This window comes from Pelophylax lessonae, assembly GCF_965119305.1.
Source record: "Pelophylax lessonae genome assembly, chromosome: 5".
In the NCBI taxonomy this organism is placed as follows: domain Eukaryota; kingdom Metazoa; phylum Chordata; class Amphibia; order Anura; family Ranidae; genus Pelophylax; species Pelophylax lessonae.
Window position 1 is genome coordinate 71,729,802 of NC_138772.1, and position 20,160 is coordinate 71,749,961.

Below are 20,160 nucleotides of genomic sequence, written 5' to 3' on the forward strand. Positions count from 1 at the left end.
TTGAAATCGATAGCTTACAAAATTACCTCTCATAGGATAAAAACAAGTTGTATCATTGTCTACATGTTTTCTTGGTTGATTATTATTTAACCAAACAATAAATTTGTAATCGTAAGATTTTTTTAGTTAAGAAAAGGAAACAATTGTATGCATTAAGGCCCGTACACACGTACCGATCGTCGGCATACAAACGTCGGTGGACGAAGGATCTGCCGATTGTACGCGTGTTAGTATGGTGCCTCCGACAGATGTCTGCGCACAATCCGCGGACAAAAGTCTTTCGTGCAAACATGAAAATATTTGTATGCCGACACCAGAACGGACGATTGTTCGCCTGTCAGTACACAATTCGGCCGACAGACCGCAGATTTGCAAGACTGGGCATGCTCAGAAAATAGAAAACACAGGGAAAGTTAACCATTACATGACATCACTTCTGCAGTCGGCGGACAAAATTCTTGTGCTGTCCTTGTGCTGTCTTTGCACTTTTCAGCAGACACCGACATCCCGGGGAGAAAAGAGGAACATTTGTAAGCCGACCATCGGTACGTGTGTACGGGGCTTTACTTGACCAGATGAAGCAAAGGCCACATCACACAATTACCTGCAGTGAAATCAAAGGAAAATAGCTCACCAAGTAAATGACTGAATATTTTAAAGAAAAAGGGTATTTATTCAGATAGAAAATTGTTATTAAATTAATCCCATAGATGTTAATAATAGGATATTACTATAACATCTTCTAATATTAGGTGACACAACAGAATGGCTGGTGATTAAAAATCACTTTGAAATGTAATTTTTGTTTGCAGTAAAAATAAAGACACGTGTATCCAGTTGTCTAATGAAGTTTTTAATCCTGGAGAGCTGGAAGTTTAACTCATTATTGCTGTAACTTAGTGTTCAATTTCTTAAATCCGAAGGACAGGGGTTGCAAGGCACAAAGGAATCGTTTGAAAATTCTAAAAAATGATAATTAGCATTGTGATTAAACTGAAGTGATGGAGAGACTGAAGATAATAGATAACAGCAATATACAATAAGCATTTCAGGCATTTAAGATGTCGTAAATATATTTTTGTGATTTCCACTAAATTTGCAATTTAGACTCTATATTATTTTTTTTATTATTATTATTATTATTATTATCTCGTCCTGATAGGTCATTGTAACAACAACAACAAGGCTTTAAAATGTTCTTTGGATTTCAGATCTATATAAAATATGAGCTGCAGAATTAGAAAGGTTAAGTACAAAACACTGATTCTTGGAACACTGCAGAAACAAGACAACAAAAAGGAGTTTTTGCATTAATTGTAATTATAAAAAAAAATCTTAGGGCAGCAAGGCCCAGGAACAATTTTCAGTGAAAAAATGAAAAAAAAGCCATTTAAAGCTGGTATACACACAGCTGCTGAGTGTTTGTCTCAGGATTGGGGGGCTGTAAAATTTTGGGAAGTTTTCCAAAACAAGGAAAGTTGGGTCCTTGAAACGACTGTCTCTTTATATAGAGATGGGGACTTGAAACTAAAGTTATGACAAGGAGATGGAGTGGGCAAAGGGGCTCAAGTGGCTTGTGGCTCTGGCTGAGCACTCTGTGCCGATTTAATTGGACATTCTTACAAAAGACCTTCAGTGTAACGGGGTCACCCCAATTCAAGTCCTTCGGGAAATGTTGGGTCTCAGTATAATTCCATGGGGGCTTGGCCCTGCTCAGGATAGGGGACTGGTGCATTCAGTGTAAGGACTAGGTATTGGCAATGCATTAAAGAAAGAATGTGCATGGAATCATATTATAAGAATAAAATGTACAACGTGCATTGGACAGATCTTAATTATCATTTGCTTCTATCAGTTTTTTCTTCAATTATACTTCTTTTTTATTCTTCCTATTATGTCGGGTTTTCTTCCCTTTTAACTGTTTTTCTTTCCTTTTTATTGATTTGCTCGTGAAAAGGTTTTATTTTTGTTTTCTTTTTGAAAAGGGTGACCAGAAATCACCTCTGAGGCCCAAAAAAATTCAGCAGTGTATTTGTTCTCTCTTTGATGTTAATACTGGAGATTGTAGAAATAGTTCCTGTTCTCTGAAGGTCCTTTCCAGAATCAGGATGCATCACAGCCATCTGGAACTAAAGAAAATGTAGGATTATAACATGCGATTCATTAATGATACTCAAGTGCTAATGGTGACGTTTTTGACTGTCCATGTGCAGAGCTGGCAAATAGACATAACGATTTTATATCTATCTATTTATATATATATATATATATATATATATATATTTTTTTTTTTTTTTTTTTTTTTTTTATCAGGAACTGCTCTAGTGACAGGCTGGACATTGCAGTCCCACAATACCCATGTTCACTTAGCACAACAGCAGGGTGAAGTATCTTCCAATCTGTCATTAAAAAGCCCATTTGAAGAATTTCAAGCACATTAGCTTGGGGGAGATCCCGTGGAGGAAAATAAACATCACTCAGCTCTCTATTTACTAAGCTTTTCCAAATGCTGGCAGGAGAAATCCCCGTGCAAACACAATGGGAGGCTACCTCCAAATGTATATTAAAGATCGAAGCTCTAGGAGGAATTTAGCTGCACACTGCTAGGGCAAAATAATTAGTAGAGTAGGTCAGGGTAATAATATATATATATATATATATATATATATATATATATATATATATATATAGTAACTTTGTAACTGTCTGCCTTCGTCTAAAGCACTGTTGGCACTATATTATTTATTATATTATTTGTATTATATTATATGTATTATATTATGTTACTATATATACAGAATAAGAGTAATATATATATATATATATATATATATATAATACATAATATATAATATATACACCCCTACTGCTATGCATAGATTACCCTAAATGTACTTTCATAAAATATGTAAGTAAAAAAAACATGTTTGAGGTGTGCAGAATGTCATTCTTTTTGAATTATTATTATTATTTGTCTCATATGTATCTGTTTATTTTATTTTCTGTATATGGTGTTGTTCTAATGCATGAGGTTTTTCAATGTTGTTAATGATTTTGAGTGTGTTGTCAGTTATCTTGAAGCGTTGTATTTTATATTCTTACACACACCTTTAAACACAGACACAAATCGCCATACGAGGGACCCCGGGACATGCTTGATGGAGGGTAGCGGGGCCCGGCTCTTCTAGGCCTGTCCGCAGACAAAAGGCTGCGCATAGTATGGGATGATTGAAGCTGACTCGTTCCCGTTTTCTGGAGATCATTGAAGAATATTAAGAAATAAGAGACAACGATCCGCCAACAGTGAGCTCAGAGCAGTCCGACACACACACAGACAGACTGACACAGACAGACCGACACACACACACAGACAGACTGACACACACAGACAGACCGACAGCTCTTCCCCGCACACCTGACAGTGGGAAGCCAGGTACAGGAGTTTTCCATGGATTTGTCTCCATACATCCCATTCATCACTCCCACAATGATTATGGAGCCCTACGATATGAGAATAGGAGAACAAAGAGAGACTATAGAAGAGCCATGGGGCGAGCAATCATTCCATAGACGGATAGAACATTGCTGATACACATAATAGACTATTCATTTTTACATAGATAATAATGGGAATAAGTCAGTAATTGTATACATTACACCTAACATTTACCATATTCATACATACACTCCATTTATATGACTTTCACTGGAAAGTGTGTGTGTAAGAAATTAAAATTACTCAGCACAGATATGTAGAACGAAAGATAGATAGATAGATAGATAGATAGATAGATAGATAGATAGATAGATAGATAGATAGATAGATAGATAGATAGATAGATAGATAGATAGATAGATAGATAGATAGATAGATAGATAGACAGACAGACAGACAGACAGACAGACAGACAGACAGACAGACAGACAGACAGACAGACAGACAGACAGACAGACAGATATAACCACAGACAGACATATAAAGAGAGATAGATAATAATTCACAGGGTTTTTTTTAATAAAGCTGGAGATAGCAAAATCTGCTGCAGCTCTGCATAGAAACCAATCAGCTTCCATGTTTTATTGTCAAAGCTTAACTGAACAAACTGAAGTTGGAAGCTGATTGGCTACCATGCACAGCTGCACCAGATTTTGCATTCTCCAGTTTTAGTAAATCAACCTCACTATGGTGTGGAAGGTATGCAAGTGTATAGAAATATGAATATGGGATAGATAGATAGATAGATAGATAGATAGATAGATAGATAGATAGATAGATAGATAGATAGATAGATAGATAGATAGATAGATGTGGGTGTGTTGTTTTTTTTTTTTTTTTTTTGCCTTGTTTTATGTTTATCTGACATGTGGCTGGATTTGTATGTTGCACATTGTGGTGTTTGTGTTGCTGAGATTGATATTAAAGGGGACAGAGCAATCCCGAACAAAGCCAGGCCCAGCCACCAGCATCCATGCAGAGCTCCCCTTCTCTCCCATCATATCTGACGGCCTTGTCTGCCTGGTAGTGCGGAGAGTGTCCCGGCACAAAGGCTCCTGTCCTCCCGGGACTGAACATAGTCCTGACCTCCTGTCTATAACCCAGCCTGGGAGCACAGGATGGACTGTTCGGCCTCACAGCACCGAATGACATCTCCTAGGACTGTGTGCACCCCTCTCCCTCCATGTATTCACATCGATCCACAAACAGCTCATACATCACACCCCCAAACATATTACCAATCACAACGTCCTCATCGGGCATACAAGAGATCTTATAAAGGTCCTACACTGATCAGTCCGCTTTCTATATATGCTCATAAAGCACTGTCCCTGTGACAAAAAGTTCCAATGAAATATATTGGCCAATCACCATAATACATTTATATATAGTAGTATGTTTAGTAAAGTACATTATTATATGTAGCAGTATTATAATATATCGCTTTATAGCTAGCTATATGTTACCGTGGATTATTATATATATAACAGTAGTATGTGTAGTATACTACATTAGTATATGTAGCAGAATGCATAGTAGTATAATTTATTAGTACAGTATGTATTATAATAGATTAGCATGTAGTAGTTTAAAATATAAGTACTTGTAATAGCATAATATAATAGAATATGTAGTAGTATAAAACAAGGTATATGTAAAAACACACAAAAAGAAAAGAAAAAAAAAAAAAACAAGGTATATGTAATAGCATAATACAATAAAATATGTAGTGGTACTATAAAAATTGGTACACGTAATAGTATAACACATTAGAATACGTAGTGGTATAATATACGTGTAGGTACATGGCTTTATACGTTTACATGTAGTAATGTATAGGCGCATGTAATATTCTACATTAACATTTGTAATAGTGGCAGTAGTAGTAGTGTATATATATATATATATATATATATATATATATATATATATATATATATATATATATATATATATATATATATATATATATATATACACACATGTAACAGTATTCTAAAGTGGTAAATGTACGAGTACAATATATATGTAATATAATTCTATATTAGCAACATATGTAGTAGTAAAATGTTAGTAGTAGTAGAAATAGTAGTAGTAGTAGTTGTTGTTGTAGTAGTAGTAATAGTAGTAGTAGTAGTAGTAGTAGTAGAAATAGTAGTAGTAGTAGTTGTTGTTGTAGTAGTAGTAATAGTAGTAGTAGTAGTAGAAATAGTAGTAGTAGCAGTAGTAATATTGTAATCAAGGGACTAGTCTGTACACTGAATTGTTGTAAATAACATATACAGGTTCAGGATTGTTTTAAAGATAAGAAGGACAATGTGCCCTGAACATTGTGGAGTATTTGACGTGGCCTGTGTAATTAGTCAAAAATAATATTTCTTGTCTTTAGGGATATTTAAAGTAATTACAGGCCAGTGTAAAAATGGCTTTTATATGACCAGTGCCCCAATTCCTTTAAATGTGTGTGTGTATGTATATATATATATATATATATATATATATATATATATATATATATATATATATATATATACATATATATGTATTTTTTTTTTTTTAGACACTTCGGGGCAAAGGCTTCACGCTGGGAATTGGTTAGTTATTTACTGGATTCTAAAATCAGATTTCTCCTGATAGCCATCATACTGATTTTTCCTCCTTTTCATGTAATGCTGTTCATATTAATTATATTGCTTTCTCCCCTCTGGGTTACACCTCTCCTATAGTCATCACGTGACCCCTGCTGAGGGCATTTGACAGAGGAGATTAGGGATTAAGGATACCGGGGGTTAATATAGTTTACCGTATAGGCAATTTTTTAATGCATATTTTATATATATATATATATATATATATATATATATATATATATATACATATATTACAAGTGATATAAATGACTCCTGTAATGTCTTCTCCCTTTATTTCCCAAATCACAAAAGGCTATTCTCCCTCCAGCTACCCCCCCCCCCCCCTCCCAGCACTCTGCACCCAATTTCTTTATCGCTGAATGATAGATTATATCTAGATAGGCAGTGGAGGAAGACCTGGACAGGACTACCATGATAAAAAACATAAAAGACCCTCCTAAGAAAACTAATAATAAATAATTTGCATCTTTCCAAAAGTTCACTTTGTAGAGTTGTTGCTGGTTGAACTGTTTTTTTTTTTTTTTGCCGAGATAATCAATATAAGATCTATAAGTCCCCCCCCCCCCCTCTTGCTGCAGTCTGTCCCAGTATCTCTATATAATTGTATAATTGTGTCATTTATGACTATAAGGTGGTTGGTAATTTTTATTCAACATATAAGCGGGAAGAGGAAGAGCAAGGGGCTCCGAGCTGGTAGGTATTACCATCGATCTGATCATAGAAATGTCTTTTACAATTGTAGACAGAACGTCGGTAAATAATGAATGTTAGTAAAAAAATAAAAACGACTTCTATGTAATGTATTGTGTAGCAAAGGGCTTCCTATGTTTATTTTTGTTTTGTTTTTTTGTTTTGTTTTTTTTTTTTGTTTTTTGTTTGTTAAAGATTTTTTTTAGCTAGCAAATTAGGTGCTGTTCTAGGAATTTACTGAAAACAATGGCTGAGAATTGTCGCTAATAATGACGCACGCCGACGCTGGGGGTAAAGTGAGTCGCGCAGAAAATCGTCGCTTTTTTAATTAGGAAAGGTTCAGCCGAGCTACGTTTTGATGAGTCGTGGCTGGGCCCTGTTACTATACAGCTTGCTTTCACAAAACATCGCCTCTTTACATCGCCACTTCATATTTCCTATTAGCATTATTTTCTTTTTTTTCTATACATTTTTTACCTAAATTCTCGGCATACACAAAAGTGTGAGGGTTCACTGAAGGTTCACGATGCAGCAGGCTGTGAATGTGAGAGCAAATACCTTCCCGGTTACAACATATTCCCATAGCATGGATCTCTACATATTGAAAAGCAGCGAAGTCGGCGAAGGGAAAGCTGCATCCAAGCTACGATAAATAGAGGTTGTGGGGCTCTTCGGTGATATTATGCCACGAGGATGTCACACGTTAAATACCAGCCTCATTATCTGCAATATAAATTAGATACGCTTTGTAGCAATTCCCCCCCAAAAAGTTCCCACGCCTTTGTGGGCCAGCCTGCAACTTTGCATAATTGTATTTCAACTTTGTTACTATTAAGCACTCATTTTTTTTTTTTTTTTTTAGTAATCCACCCAGTTGCTTCCTTCATATTCCCCCCCAGACCTCTGCCTATTATCTAAAATGTGAACTAGGTATGTCGAAATGAATGACAACAGCATCAAAAATGAGACAATTGTGTATAAAGGGGGCTAATTAAGGGGGTCATTTTTTTATCCTGGCCCTTGTTTATTTTAAATGTCAAACCTGGGTACCCTTTTTAATACCCTCTTTAAAGTGAACTCATGCCAGTGTACAATTTTCTTCTTCACCAAAATCGGCCTCTTAAATTGTGATTTTCTGTGTATTATCGTGTTTTATTTTGGGGAGGGATGAAAAACAGCCTGTGATTAACAGTGTTCCAATTTACAGCCACTATTAGATTGTAAGCTCTTATAAGCATGGCCTTCCTAACCGTCTTAAATTATAATTCCCCTTCATATTGTACAGAGCTGCCCAAACTGATGGCACTAAATACATCCTGTATTAAAATAATATTAACACCCAACCCACAAAAGTGCCAACCCACAATTGTATTTTAATGTGAGAAGTATCTATCTATCTATCTATCTATCTATCTATCTATCTATCTATCTATCTATCTATCTATCTATCTATCTATCTATCTATCTTTCTGTATATATATACACACACACACATATATATATATATATATATATATATATATATATATATATATATATATATTGTTGTTGTTTTTTGTGCAGAGGTGAAAATCAATGGCCTATTTGAAAACCTAATAATACAACCCATAAGCAATGGGATAAAACAAGAACCCACCCACAATTGTATTTCAACATGAATTGTATTTTTCGGTCATCCCCCAAGGCTCAGGGGTAGATTTACTAATGCCAAATAGACAGGGCACTTTGCAAAGTGTAGTTGCACTCTTCAGGAGCAGTTGCTCCAGAACTAAAATGAGTACGATTTTCATCATCCAATCATGTGCAAGCAAAACTGCTGTTTTTTTCTATTTTGCTTGCTGATAACTGGGCACTCTGCAAAGTAAAGCTTTACCTCATTTACTAAGCTCTGGGGCAAATGCACTTTGCAAAGCATACACAGCCACAGCCTATTTGTCTTTAGTACATCAACCCCTCAGTCTCTCAATTTTCTCTAATTGTTTTATTTTATTTAAATAAATTATATTAGGAAAGGATGACAACCAGTGATGGAGGCACAGTGTTCTTATTCAAGACACAATAATACAACCCACAAAGGAAGGGATAATAAAACAACCTAACCAAAACTGTATTTTAACTGAGCTTTATTTTCTGATGACCCCCACAGACTTCAGGCTCTGTATAGTCACCTGTATTTCTGTTTTTTTTTTTTCTGTGAATGGTAAAGGAGTGTGGATATTGTAGACATGATAATAAAGCCCACAAACAATGGATGGATAATCAAATAACCAACCCAAAGTTGTATTTAACTAAGCTGTATGTTTTTTTTTTTTTATGCTTCCCAAGCTTATTCATCCCAGAGTAACTTTATGTACATCATATATTATTATTTTTTTTCTTTATGAATGGTTAAGGAGCAGTGAACCTAATCTAGACTTATTAATACAACTCACAAACAAAAGGATAATAAAATAAAACTACCCAAATAGTATTTTTACTGGGGTTGGCTTTTTTGAGGCCCCAAGCTTCAGTCTCTTATGTTCAGTATTTCTTATTTAAAATGTTTTATTTTATGAATGTCAAGGATCAATGATCTTCATCTGTATTTAATAGTATAGAGCCCACGAACACAATAAAACAACGTACTCAAAATTGTATTTAAACTGAGCTTTATTTTTTGATGCTCCCCAAGCTTCATCCTCCTAAGAGTAACTTTCTGTACTTCATATTTATTATTTTATCTTAGGACTGGCTGAGGAGCATCTAGATACAATCCACAAACAAAAATATAATAAACCAACCTACTCAAAATTGTATTGTGACTTGAGCTGCATGTTCTGATCTCTCCTCCCAAGCCTCCAATGCGTTTTGTTTTGTCCAGTTAAAAGGGAAAACGATGGGCTTATTTTGAGAAGTCTATCTTTCTTTTTTTGGGGTGGAGAACACTCCCTTAGTAAGTTGGAAAACTGCATAGGAAACCGGGGAATATTAGAAAACAATTATGGGTGACCCTAAATAAGGTGAAGGATGAGGGTTCACGTGTAGGCTTTCCCAAATAAACCGAGCAGGGAACTCTTTGGGGAAAATCATACACTGCTTGATGGAAACATCCTGTTTTGAGGGAAGTGAGTCCCTCTCGGTCTCCCTGCATCGCCTGCATGTGCGTTAATCAAAGTGGAAGGGAAGGAAAAAGCCTTGGGGTTAACCCTTTCTCTGCCAGGTCATCACTTAGCACTGAAAGGGGACTTGTTTTATCTTTCTTCAAAAAAAAAAAAAAGAATTAGTTGCAGGGCACAAAATTGGGGAAGTATCCAACACACAAAAAAAAAAAAACACAAAATACCATAAAATAAAATAGGACATATAAAGTGAAAGGGAAAGCCAGGGGTTAACCCCTTCTCTGCTAGGTCATCACTTTGTAGGGGGGCTTATTTTATCTCTCTTTAAAAAAAACATTAAAAAAAAAAAAAAAGAAGGAATAGTGGTACAAAATAGCAAAGGTGATCAACACAAAAAAAAAAATGATAAAATATTTTAGGGCATATAAAGTAGAAGGGGAAGCCATGGGTTACCCCCTTCTCTGCCATCCCATTATATAGGATTGGAGGAGAGCTTATTTTATTTTATTTTAACAACATAATACAGAAGTGTCAGTTGTATGGCACAAAATAAGTAGCCAACACAAAAAAATGTAAATAAAACAACGTAAAATAAAATAAGGGTAAGCCATGGGTTAACCCCTTCTCTGCCAGTCAATCACTTAGGATTGGGGGGTGGCGTATTGTATTCTATTTTAACAAAAAAAGAAGAAGAACCAGCTGCATGGCACAAAATAATATGAGTAACTAACACACAAAAAAAAAAACAATGCAAAACGGCATAAGATAAAATAAATCAGGGCACATATAGTGAAAAGGAAGGAAAAGTCAGGAGTTGGGCCCTTCTCTGCCAGTCCATCACTTTTGGACAGGACAGGATTGGATGGGGGGGGTTATTTTATCTCACTTTTAACAACATAAAAAAAATAATTATCTGCATGGCACAAATTAATATAAGTAGCTAGCACAAATAAAAAAATATACAAAACAGCATAAAATAAAATAAATCAGGGCACATACAGTGAAAAGGAAGGAAAAGCCAAGGGTAGGATTGTGATGGGGGGGGGGGGGTATTTTTTTTCTTTTTAACAACATAAAAAAGAAGAATCCGCTGCATGGCACACAGTAGCATAAGTATTCAACATAGAATAAAATAATTCAGAGCACATAAAATAGAAGAGAATAGAAGGAGAACATTTGGGTTAAAGTTTGCTGGATTCCTTCATTTTTTTTTTCTACCTTTAGCTATTGACTAGCAAACTCCATTTTCAGACGGCGGACCTGTCCTTATCAGTCTGCTCCTAGGCTATCTCTCTTTATTATTTGATCGATCCATAGTCAACATCCCTTCGAATTTCTGATGCCTTGAGAGAAGCGCTGGGGGAGGGGCGCCCGTGTGGACAATGGATGGTTAATAGTTAACGCTGCTTCTTAAAAACCGCGTACTTTGAACTCCAGAATCTCTCTAATCGCCCCCATTCAAGGAGATATTCTTGTAGGTTCAAGCAAGATACAATGATTGAGGCTGATTGGTCATAGAAGTTTAAGAATCTTCACTGGGGGAAAAATGTGTGCATATTCACTTTCTTTTTCCAAACATGCAAAAATGTAAATTCCTGATCACTAAATACACGACCATTTCACGTGATTGGATCATTGGAGTGAATGTTCACACGCGTTTTGTTGTTTTTTTTGTGGGGGGGGGGGGGTGAAGGTTGTAAGCTCCCTTAGTAAATCAGACTCAATATATGATGCTTGTTGTAATAAGTTGTCAGTGGCCCAGCAAGCACTGGGAGGCCTGACAATTCCTGCTCTAAATTCCTCCATTCTAATTAAGACTTCTTTGTTATGATTGAGGAGGAGTGATAATGTCGTGTTTTCACTACTTTATTATGTTCATAATTATACAAAGTTGCCAAGTCCCCACTGTGACTTCTGCTTATGATTAGAATTATATTTTACTAGCCCCGCTGTATGTAAACATAGCAATGGCTGTGGCTTTTTTTTTCTTCCTTTAATGATGTGTTTGAACTTTTATGACATGGGGATATTTTTTGGGGGCGATGGTGATGGCTAGAAATAGAGCTATCTCCTGACTAGGCTGACAATTAGGCTTTTGTTCCTGGCCCCTGGCGAGGATTCGCACCCTTTCACACTGACAGCAGTCAGCTGAGACCCTCCTGCTGCTGAGGAACTACAAAACCCAACGTGCCATGGCAGTCTGCGGTGCATGCTGGGAAATAATGGCTGCAGCACATTGGCCGTTGGCTTTAATGAAGAAAACACCTTCTGACCTCCTGTATAGTCTCTGAGGCTGATCTGTGCGAAGTGGACTTGTTGCCTATATAAACCATTCCAGCTGCACTGGGAAAATTCATTTCAGGGGGTTTTGGTTTGCTCTGGGCGATAAATGCAATTTTGCTCTAATTTTCAGCAAACAGCCCTAATGAAACACATCATAAAAATAGTGATTTTGACGCATCTGTCTTATTATGATTTCAGATGCACAGTTTTGCGCACAACTGCATTTTCTTTTGCGTCATTTTCTTTCATTTTCTTTTTTTGTTAACGTCATATTCAGCAGCAACGCCTACCTAAGGTGTACAGTCTGCCAGTGTAAGTGAGTGGCATGAGGGACAAAGGGAGGCTGAATGTTTATTTTTCTCAAGGCACTGAACATTTTAATTTCCAGGAGGGAGCATCCCACTCAGGAGAGTCAGCAAAGCCCATCAGTTCACACATTTCTAATCCCATTTTTTTAAAGCATTTTACAGTGGTCATTTAATGGCCTCCTGATTACTGCAAGGGACCACGGTGGACTCCAAAGCCATTCAGGGCCAACAATGGGGATTTTCTCAACAATTAACAGGGAACAACATCATAAAGCCATTTACAAAGCCAGGCCTATTTATTAGAAATTAGGTGCTCTTTAAGACACCAGTGAGTAATTTCACACAACTTTACAGCCTTGCAGTGGACATACATAAACAAGCTTTGCTGATTTTTTTTTTTTTTTTTTATAAAACCCCCATGAGCTTTCTAAGACCTCTCTACTGTAAATGGTGCAATATGAAAAGCATAACTCTTTTAATGTACATATGTATATACATTCATTATTATTGTGCTTACTTCGCAACAGTGAAAATGACAAAGACACCCTCCATATGTCACAGATTAAGACAATAGCCCTGAATTACCAGTCCAGTTACCATTAGTCCGTTTTACACTGGCCTTTGTTCACTTCAAAAATAAATCAGGGACAATCATGTTTTTGTAATTTCCTAAACCTGACTGATGCACAATGCTCCTTATAAAGAAATACTTTGTTTAGCCAATATGTGTGTATGTGTGTTCCATGTGTGTATATGTGTTCTATGTGTGTATGTGTGTTCAATGTGTGTATGTGTGTTCAACGTGTGTACGTGTGTTCAATGGGTGCAGGTGTGTTCAATGGGTGTATGTGTGTTCAAAGTGTGTATGTGTGTGTGTTCTATGTGTGTATGTGTGTTCTATATGTGTATGTGTATGTGTGTTCTATGTGTGTTCTATGTGTGTTCAATGGGTGTATGTGTGTTCAATGTGTGTACGTGTGTTCAATGGGTGCACGTGTGTTCAATGGGTGTATGTGTGTGTGTTCAAAGTGTGTATGTGTGTGTGTTCTATGTGTGTATGTGTGTTCTATATGTGTATGTGTGTTCTATGTGTGTATGTGTGTTCAATGGGTGTATGTGTGTTCTATGTGTGTATGTGTGTTCAATGGGTGTATGTGTGTTCTATGTGTGTATGTGTGTTCATTTTTCAGCGTTCAGCCTGCTTTAGCCTGTCTATCACGAATGTTACCAATCACTAGCAATCCATAGTATATATATCCATAGTATATATATATATCTATCTATATATATGTGTGTGTGTGTTCGTGTGTGTGTGTATATACCTATATAATTTAGAATTTATATATGTATATATATATAGACACACACAGCAGTGTGCTTTACAAGTTGAAGGGAGACAGTATAGTTTACCCACCCACATATATATATATATATATATATATATATATATATATATATATATATATATATATATATATATATATATATATAATCGTATATCTATCTATATATCTATATCTAGTATTGTGGGCTTGTTTACGAAAAGTGGAACAAAAAGTCTTGATTAGTAAAAAGACTTGGCAAGCCTGGAGCAAACAATCAAGCTTTATCTAACACATTAGAAAGCAATATAGGGGTGGGATGGCTACCAGTGTTTCAGCCATCTTTGCTGCACTTTTTTTACTCTCTCTACTCTCTATGGCAGCGATTCTTTACAGCCTGGTATTAATTAGTCAATGCTGATAGCTGTCATTTGCTTACAACTTGTATTTAATATCTTGATCATAAAACAAAGTTCAGATTCGATAGACTGGAATAGAATAAGAGAGGAAATAGTAGTTTTGGAGGTAAGCAGTGTTAGTGATAGGCAGGATGAGAGTAACCATGTTTGTATTGAAACAGGCGGTGTGTATACAGCTTGTCATACTCTTCCTCTGTCGGCCCTCTACATCAAATCATAAGCAGGCTGCAGAATGCAGAGGGAAGAAAAGAAGGTATGTGATGGACAGGATATTAGACCTTATCAGAGAGGATACATAGGAGAGAGCAGCCTGCATTCCAGGGCCAGGCCTGGGTTGTTTTCCTTTGTATGGCTGAAACTGCTGCTGGGGCAGGGGAGATGGAACAAGCAATAGATATCTGCCCTGCAGCGGACACACAAGCCTGTCAGTCCCCCCCAACCCCTATTGTGAGGCTCCATGCAAAACATCTTAGGCCTTTTAAAGCTGGTGAATCTGAAAAGGAAAGAGCCAGAGAGGCCTAGTCTTAGGAAAACCATTCTATGTGGGTTAGTGGTTTATTCAAGGCTCTGGACACCTACACACGTCCACAAATCATCCACAAATAGTCACCAGGATTGCGTTCCAGCATTTTATATATAGAAGTCATATTTTCTGATGTTGTAACACCTATTATTCCTGTTAATTTCCTCCTACCAAGAGGATCGTGTTTTAATTCCCCCAATTTCAGGCTCCCTGGCAGATGGTAAACTACAGGTCCCAGCCAGCCCCTGGGGAACAGCACAACCCCTACTACACAATGCTCAGGTGTGTATACCATTGTGGGGGTGTGCCTTCACCTCCATTCCCCTGTCATCTGTCTACAATTCACAGGTAACAATCTAGAAGAAGTTGCATGGCAAGGGCAGCCCTAAAGTCTGTTGTATGTGTTAATAGCACAATAGTAGTGTAGACCCAAGCAGAAAATACATCCTGCTCGCCATATACTTGCAACAATGTATAATGTGCATTGCAACAATTTGTTGCAGTGTACTATACAGCCAAATATATATCACCACTGGTGCAAATAGCATTGGCATAAGGCTAAATAAACAAGGCTTACACTGTATAAAACCAAGGCATAATTCATACTGGCATAAAGAAAGGAGAATATACATTTATATGTGTGGGGGTGTGTTTTGTCTATCTGCGTTTGGACATATTTATCTATCTATAGACCTGCCACTCTATCTATCTTATATTTATATTGCTATACACACACTACTATGTACTGTATAATAGTTTGTGAGATATGCTTAAATAATATCTATCTATCTCTCTATATATATATTATAAAACAACAAAGCTTGCCCACTGCCTAAACACTTATATTCAAACTGCGTGTATATATATATATATATATATATAGATATATTGATATATGTGTTCATATGAACATAATACTATATATATAAACATAAAATAAATATATACACAAAGAGACAGATTTAACATAGTGCATATGTGTTTAGACAGTGAAAAAGTTTTGTTGCTTTATAATATATATATATATATATATATATATATATATATATATATATATATATATATATATATATATATATGTATGTATATATATATATATATATATATATATATATATATATATATTATAAAGCAACAAAACTATATATATTTATCTATCTATCTATCTATATATATATATATATATATATATATATATATATATATATATATACATACCGTATATATATATATGAATACATTGCGGTAGATAAATTATTTTAAGCATATCATAAACCACTATACAGTACATAGTAGTGTGTGTGTATAAATATAAGATAGATAGAGTGGTAGATCTATAGATAGATAAATATGTATATACAAAGATAGAAATCACACACACACATATCTCCCTTCTCTATGCCAGTATATATCACAAACTACTAAAGATAGATAGATAGATAGATAGATAGATAGATAGATAGATAGATAGATAGATAGATAGATAGATAGATAGATAGATAGATAGATAGATAGATAGATAGATAGATAGATAGATAGATAGATAGATAGATAGATAGATAGCTGTATCAGGATCTAATGTGTGACACTGTCTGTGTGTGTCTGTGTCTTTCTGATCATTTTCTCAGTCTATGCAGCATATGCATTTGATAAAAACCTACAATATACGTAAATAAAGACACTGCATCATTGCCCCTCTGCCTTGGATTTTGTATTTCTCTGCAGATAATTTCTAAAGAGTGATACACTTTACAATGACCCCTCTATGTTTCTCTCTCTCCCTCTGACTCTTTCTCTTTTACATGCAAAAATAAATTAATTTGCATGTTTGTAAAGTGTTATTTCCGAATTTAGAAATGCTTTAGGCTATATGCATGAATTCGTGCTAACAAAGCAGACCTTCCCCCTCGATGTAGGTGAATTGAAGGGTCCATATAGCGAGGAACGTATGTATGTAGCACACGAGGCGTGCTCATTGCTTTGCATTCAGAAACTGAAACCACAGGCCAATGCTGTGCCTGGGCCAAAGCTCCTATCCCCAAGTTTATTAATGGTGGGAGTCTATTTCTATCTCCAAGTCTTCCCTGTGCACTGCCACCATTCCTGTGTTTTCAGCCTTTTGCATAAGTTTGCAATTGATTAGGCTGCTTGCCTGGCCATGCCTGCCTTTAATCTTGTGTGCTCTCAATAATCTCTGAGCTACATGTGCATACATAAACACTGGGCCATGAGCATGCTGGTGACCTGAAGCTTGTTAAAAAAAATGTTACCAACACAGGTTTAAGCACTGGCTGATGGTCTACATTGATTTGCATAAAAATACCTGGCATCTACATATTTTATTACCATTGGCATTCATTAATATTGATACTTTGAACCCAGGATTTAGCACCCCTAAGGCTGACTTCTATTTCTCTGGGAGAGCTCAGCAAACTTCTGGCTTTACCTTATTTTGAGGAATTGTAGACACGTGGTCACTGTAAACTGACACCAGCTCATGTCTGAATATTCCCAGACAAAGAAACCTACACGGTCAGAGAGGTGTATTAGAACCCTCAAAATAAAACAGCTGCTGGAGTCCATGGAGCTTGCTATGCTAGGCCTTGCAGCAAAAAAAGTTAAACTTGCCATATTGATTAGTGTATCATGATTATAGATTCCTAATAAGACAATGCAACTCAATAACAGCAGACAGGCTGACCTCTCCTGTAGCCAGACACATGGTTTTCATTAGGAAATACCTTGTATGTTACCATTCTTTTTACAAGCCACAAGCATTTAAAGGGACCTTGACAATTGTGCAATGTTTTTTTTTTTTTTCTTTTGTTTTGTTTTAACTCCGCTGAGAAAATTAGCCTGCATAAAAACACCGCTCCAGAATTGTATACCAACACAGTTTAATACAAAATGATTACATCTCCCTTCAGGTTAAAAGTCGACTTCACCCCTCGCCCCCCCCCCCCCTTGCAAAAAAAAAAAAAAATACCAGACAAAAACACCCCCTCCCCCGTTAGCAATCAATGCTGCAATAATTCAGGGTTACTGAATCGTGTTTTTTTTTTTTTTTTTTTTTTAAGAAAACAGTGTTTGTTTTTTTTGTTTTTTCTCTTTTTAATTTAAAAAAAGAAGGTGAAACATGCTTTTCAACAGTGCAAATTTCCATCGCATTTTTTTGATTTACTGCTGTCAACACAACATTACACAAGAAAAAAAAAGTACACAGTGACTGCTCCCTACAGTATTTACCTAGTTCAGTTTTATAAGTGCAAAAGGCAGAGAGCCGTCTCTGATTGTCATGTGCAGTAATGCTCCTGTTTTTAATCAGGTTTGTGGTGACCATTCAAGTTTAGAGCTACAATGTATAATGCTGCGTATCACAACGTTAATGGCTGGGGTTTTCTAGCAAAAGAAATATGAAAAAAAAAAAAAAAAACAACAAAGACATAATAATAAAACAAAAAAAATTCAATAACAATATCAACACAAACACTCGTTCTGTCACATTTACAGCTGTGTCTATCCCTTCATCTGCACAGTCTTAATATATATATTTCTTTCTTTGAACAAAGCCACATATATTTTATCTTTTTCAGTTTTTTATGAGTGGACTTCTCTCAGGCCAAGTCACAAGATTATTTTACTATAGTGACAGGGAACAGAGAGACCTTTGGATACAGTTGGTGGAATTCAGCTACTCAAGTCTTAAATTGTGCAGCTAAAAAAAAAATAATAAAATAAAAAGACAGCGTTTAACAAAATACAAAAGACAGTATTTATTTCACCAGTTGATGAGGCAGCTTATTTTCCCAAGGCCTAGACTCAGGCCTCAAAAATGTTCCAGTCCAGAAAACGTGAGATAAGTGCAACTGCTATTTGATTTTAAAAAATCGAATTTTATATAAAAAAAAAAAGAAAACTGCCACAATATAATTAAGGGATGTCCCCTGCTGTGCAACCAATTAAAACAGTTAGATTGCGACAAAATCTAGTGCAGAAAATGCAATGGCTCATATTTCTGGTACTCTAAAGGCTTATTTACTAAGGAAGCCATTTTAACACCAGCATGGGTTAACTTGAAATATCCAATCAGGTTCACAGGTTACTATTTTTTTTATTGTTGTTTTATTTCCCAGAATTTAACAGGATATTTGAAGCCAACACAACACAGGGTGAAAATATCTCCTGTAGTAAATCAAATCCTCTTTATTATTGTGGAGACACTTTTTTTTTAACAGTTGTGTGTTGTAGATAGATTGAGGTACCGGCTGTTTTGTAAGACTGAAAAAAACTGGTACAAAAAAATACAAAAAGTGAATTGTAAAAAACACCTTCCATTCAAGACCAGGGGTTCATTTGTGTATCTAAGCACTGAGTAGTCTGAGGAATGTAGCCAGAAAAAAAAAATCCATATTGCAAGTGAAAATCATTCAATTTCCTTCTCCACGAGATGTCAAGTCAAATAATTCCAACAACAACAACAACAAAAAAAAAAATAATAATTATTAATAATAATAGATATTTAAAAAAAAACAGGCTGATACAACCATTTGTTTAAAAAATAAATTCCCCCACAGAATTAAAAAAAAAAAAAGTGTTATGATTGAAATGTCCTGAATTTGTGACTAGGAGGAAGAGGTATAGCAGTTCCACCCAAATGCCATTTCCAGATAGGATGGGCCTTGTGGGGTGGGAAGCAGTCCTTTGTGCTTTTTAAGGAGTAGGCAGGGACTAGATCTCCGTCTTTGCCAATAATCAATGATGGTGGACTGGGGAAATTTGCCATGAAATTAAAAGGTCTCTTAAGTGTAGATGCTACATTGTTGGCTAACCTTTTGCGTCTATTGGTCACTGTAAAAGCATCCAGTGTCCCTTGATAAAATGCACTTTTACCTGGGGATCGTGGGCTCCTGGCTGATTTCAGATTTGGCTTGCCGGTGGTTGGAGGTGGTGACTGCAAAGCGGCTCTTTTTCCTAGCACCAGTGTCCTGTAATTTTTCCTGACCTTAGCACCATATTTGTAATCTCCGTCCTCAGGCTTCTTGGCTGTGCCTAAAGTGCATGGAGGGGCCTGACTGGGAGTCAGCAGATTCTGCGAAGTGGTTTGGGGGTCGTCATCAGTGCACTCGGCTTCCAGCAAAGTCCCCTGACTTTTAGGCTCGCTCCCGTCGCTGTCATCCTCATCCTTGGTGACATTGCACTGGTAGGTGAGCTCAGGCTGGGCGGCCAGCTCGTATTCCTCGCTGCTGTCCTCTATTTTAATCTTGACGTTGTGCAGGAAGGGGAGATCAGTGCATGGGTCCCCCTGGTCCGGAGCCGGTCCAGAGTCTGCAGGGGGGTCCGCTGGCGTCGGCGCCCGGGCGCAGGCGTCTG

The 20,160-nt window shown here is 36.4% G+C and overlaps 1 protein-coding gene across 1 annotated transcript in view; it reads right to left on the bottom strand.

The window, feature by feature from the left end:
* Window positions 1-1,285: 1,285 nt before the first annotated feature.
* SKIDA1 (SKI/DACH domain containing 1) overlaps window positions 1,286-20,160 on the bottom strand; it is a 21,005-nt gene continuing 2,130 nt past the window's right edge. The window contains exons 1-2 of the mRNA XM_082258040.1: window positions 19,681-20,160; window positions 1,286-2,123 (exon numbers count right to left, since the gene is read on the bottom strand). The exon at window positions 19,681-20,160 is cut by the window's right edge and continues 2,130 nt beyond it. Coding sequence (XP_082114166.1) covers window positions 2,104-2,123; window positions 19,681-20,160 — 500 coding nt within the window. The 3' untranslated portion in view covers window positions 1,286-2,103. The remainder of the gene's footprint in view (window positions 2,124-19,680) is intronic.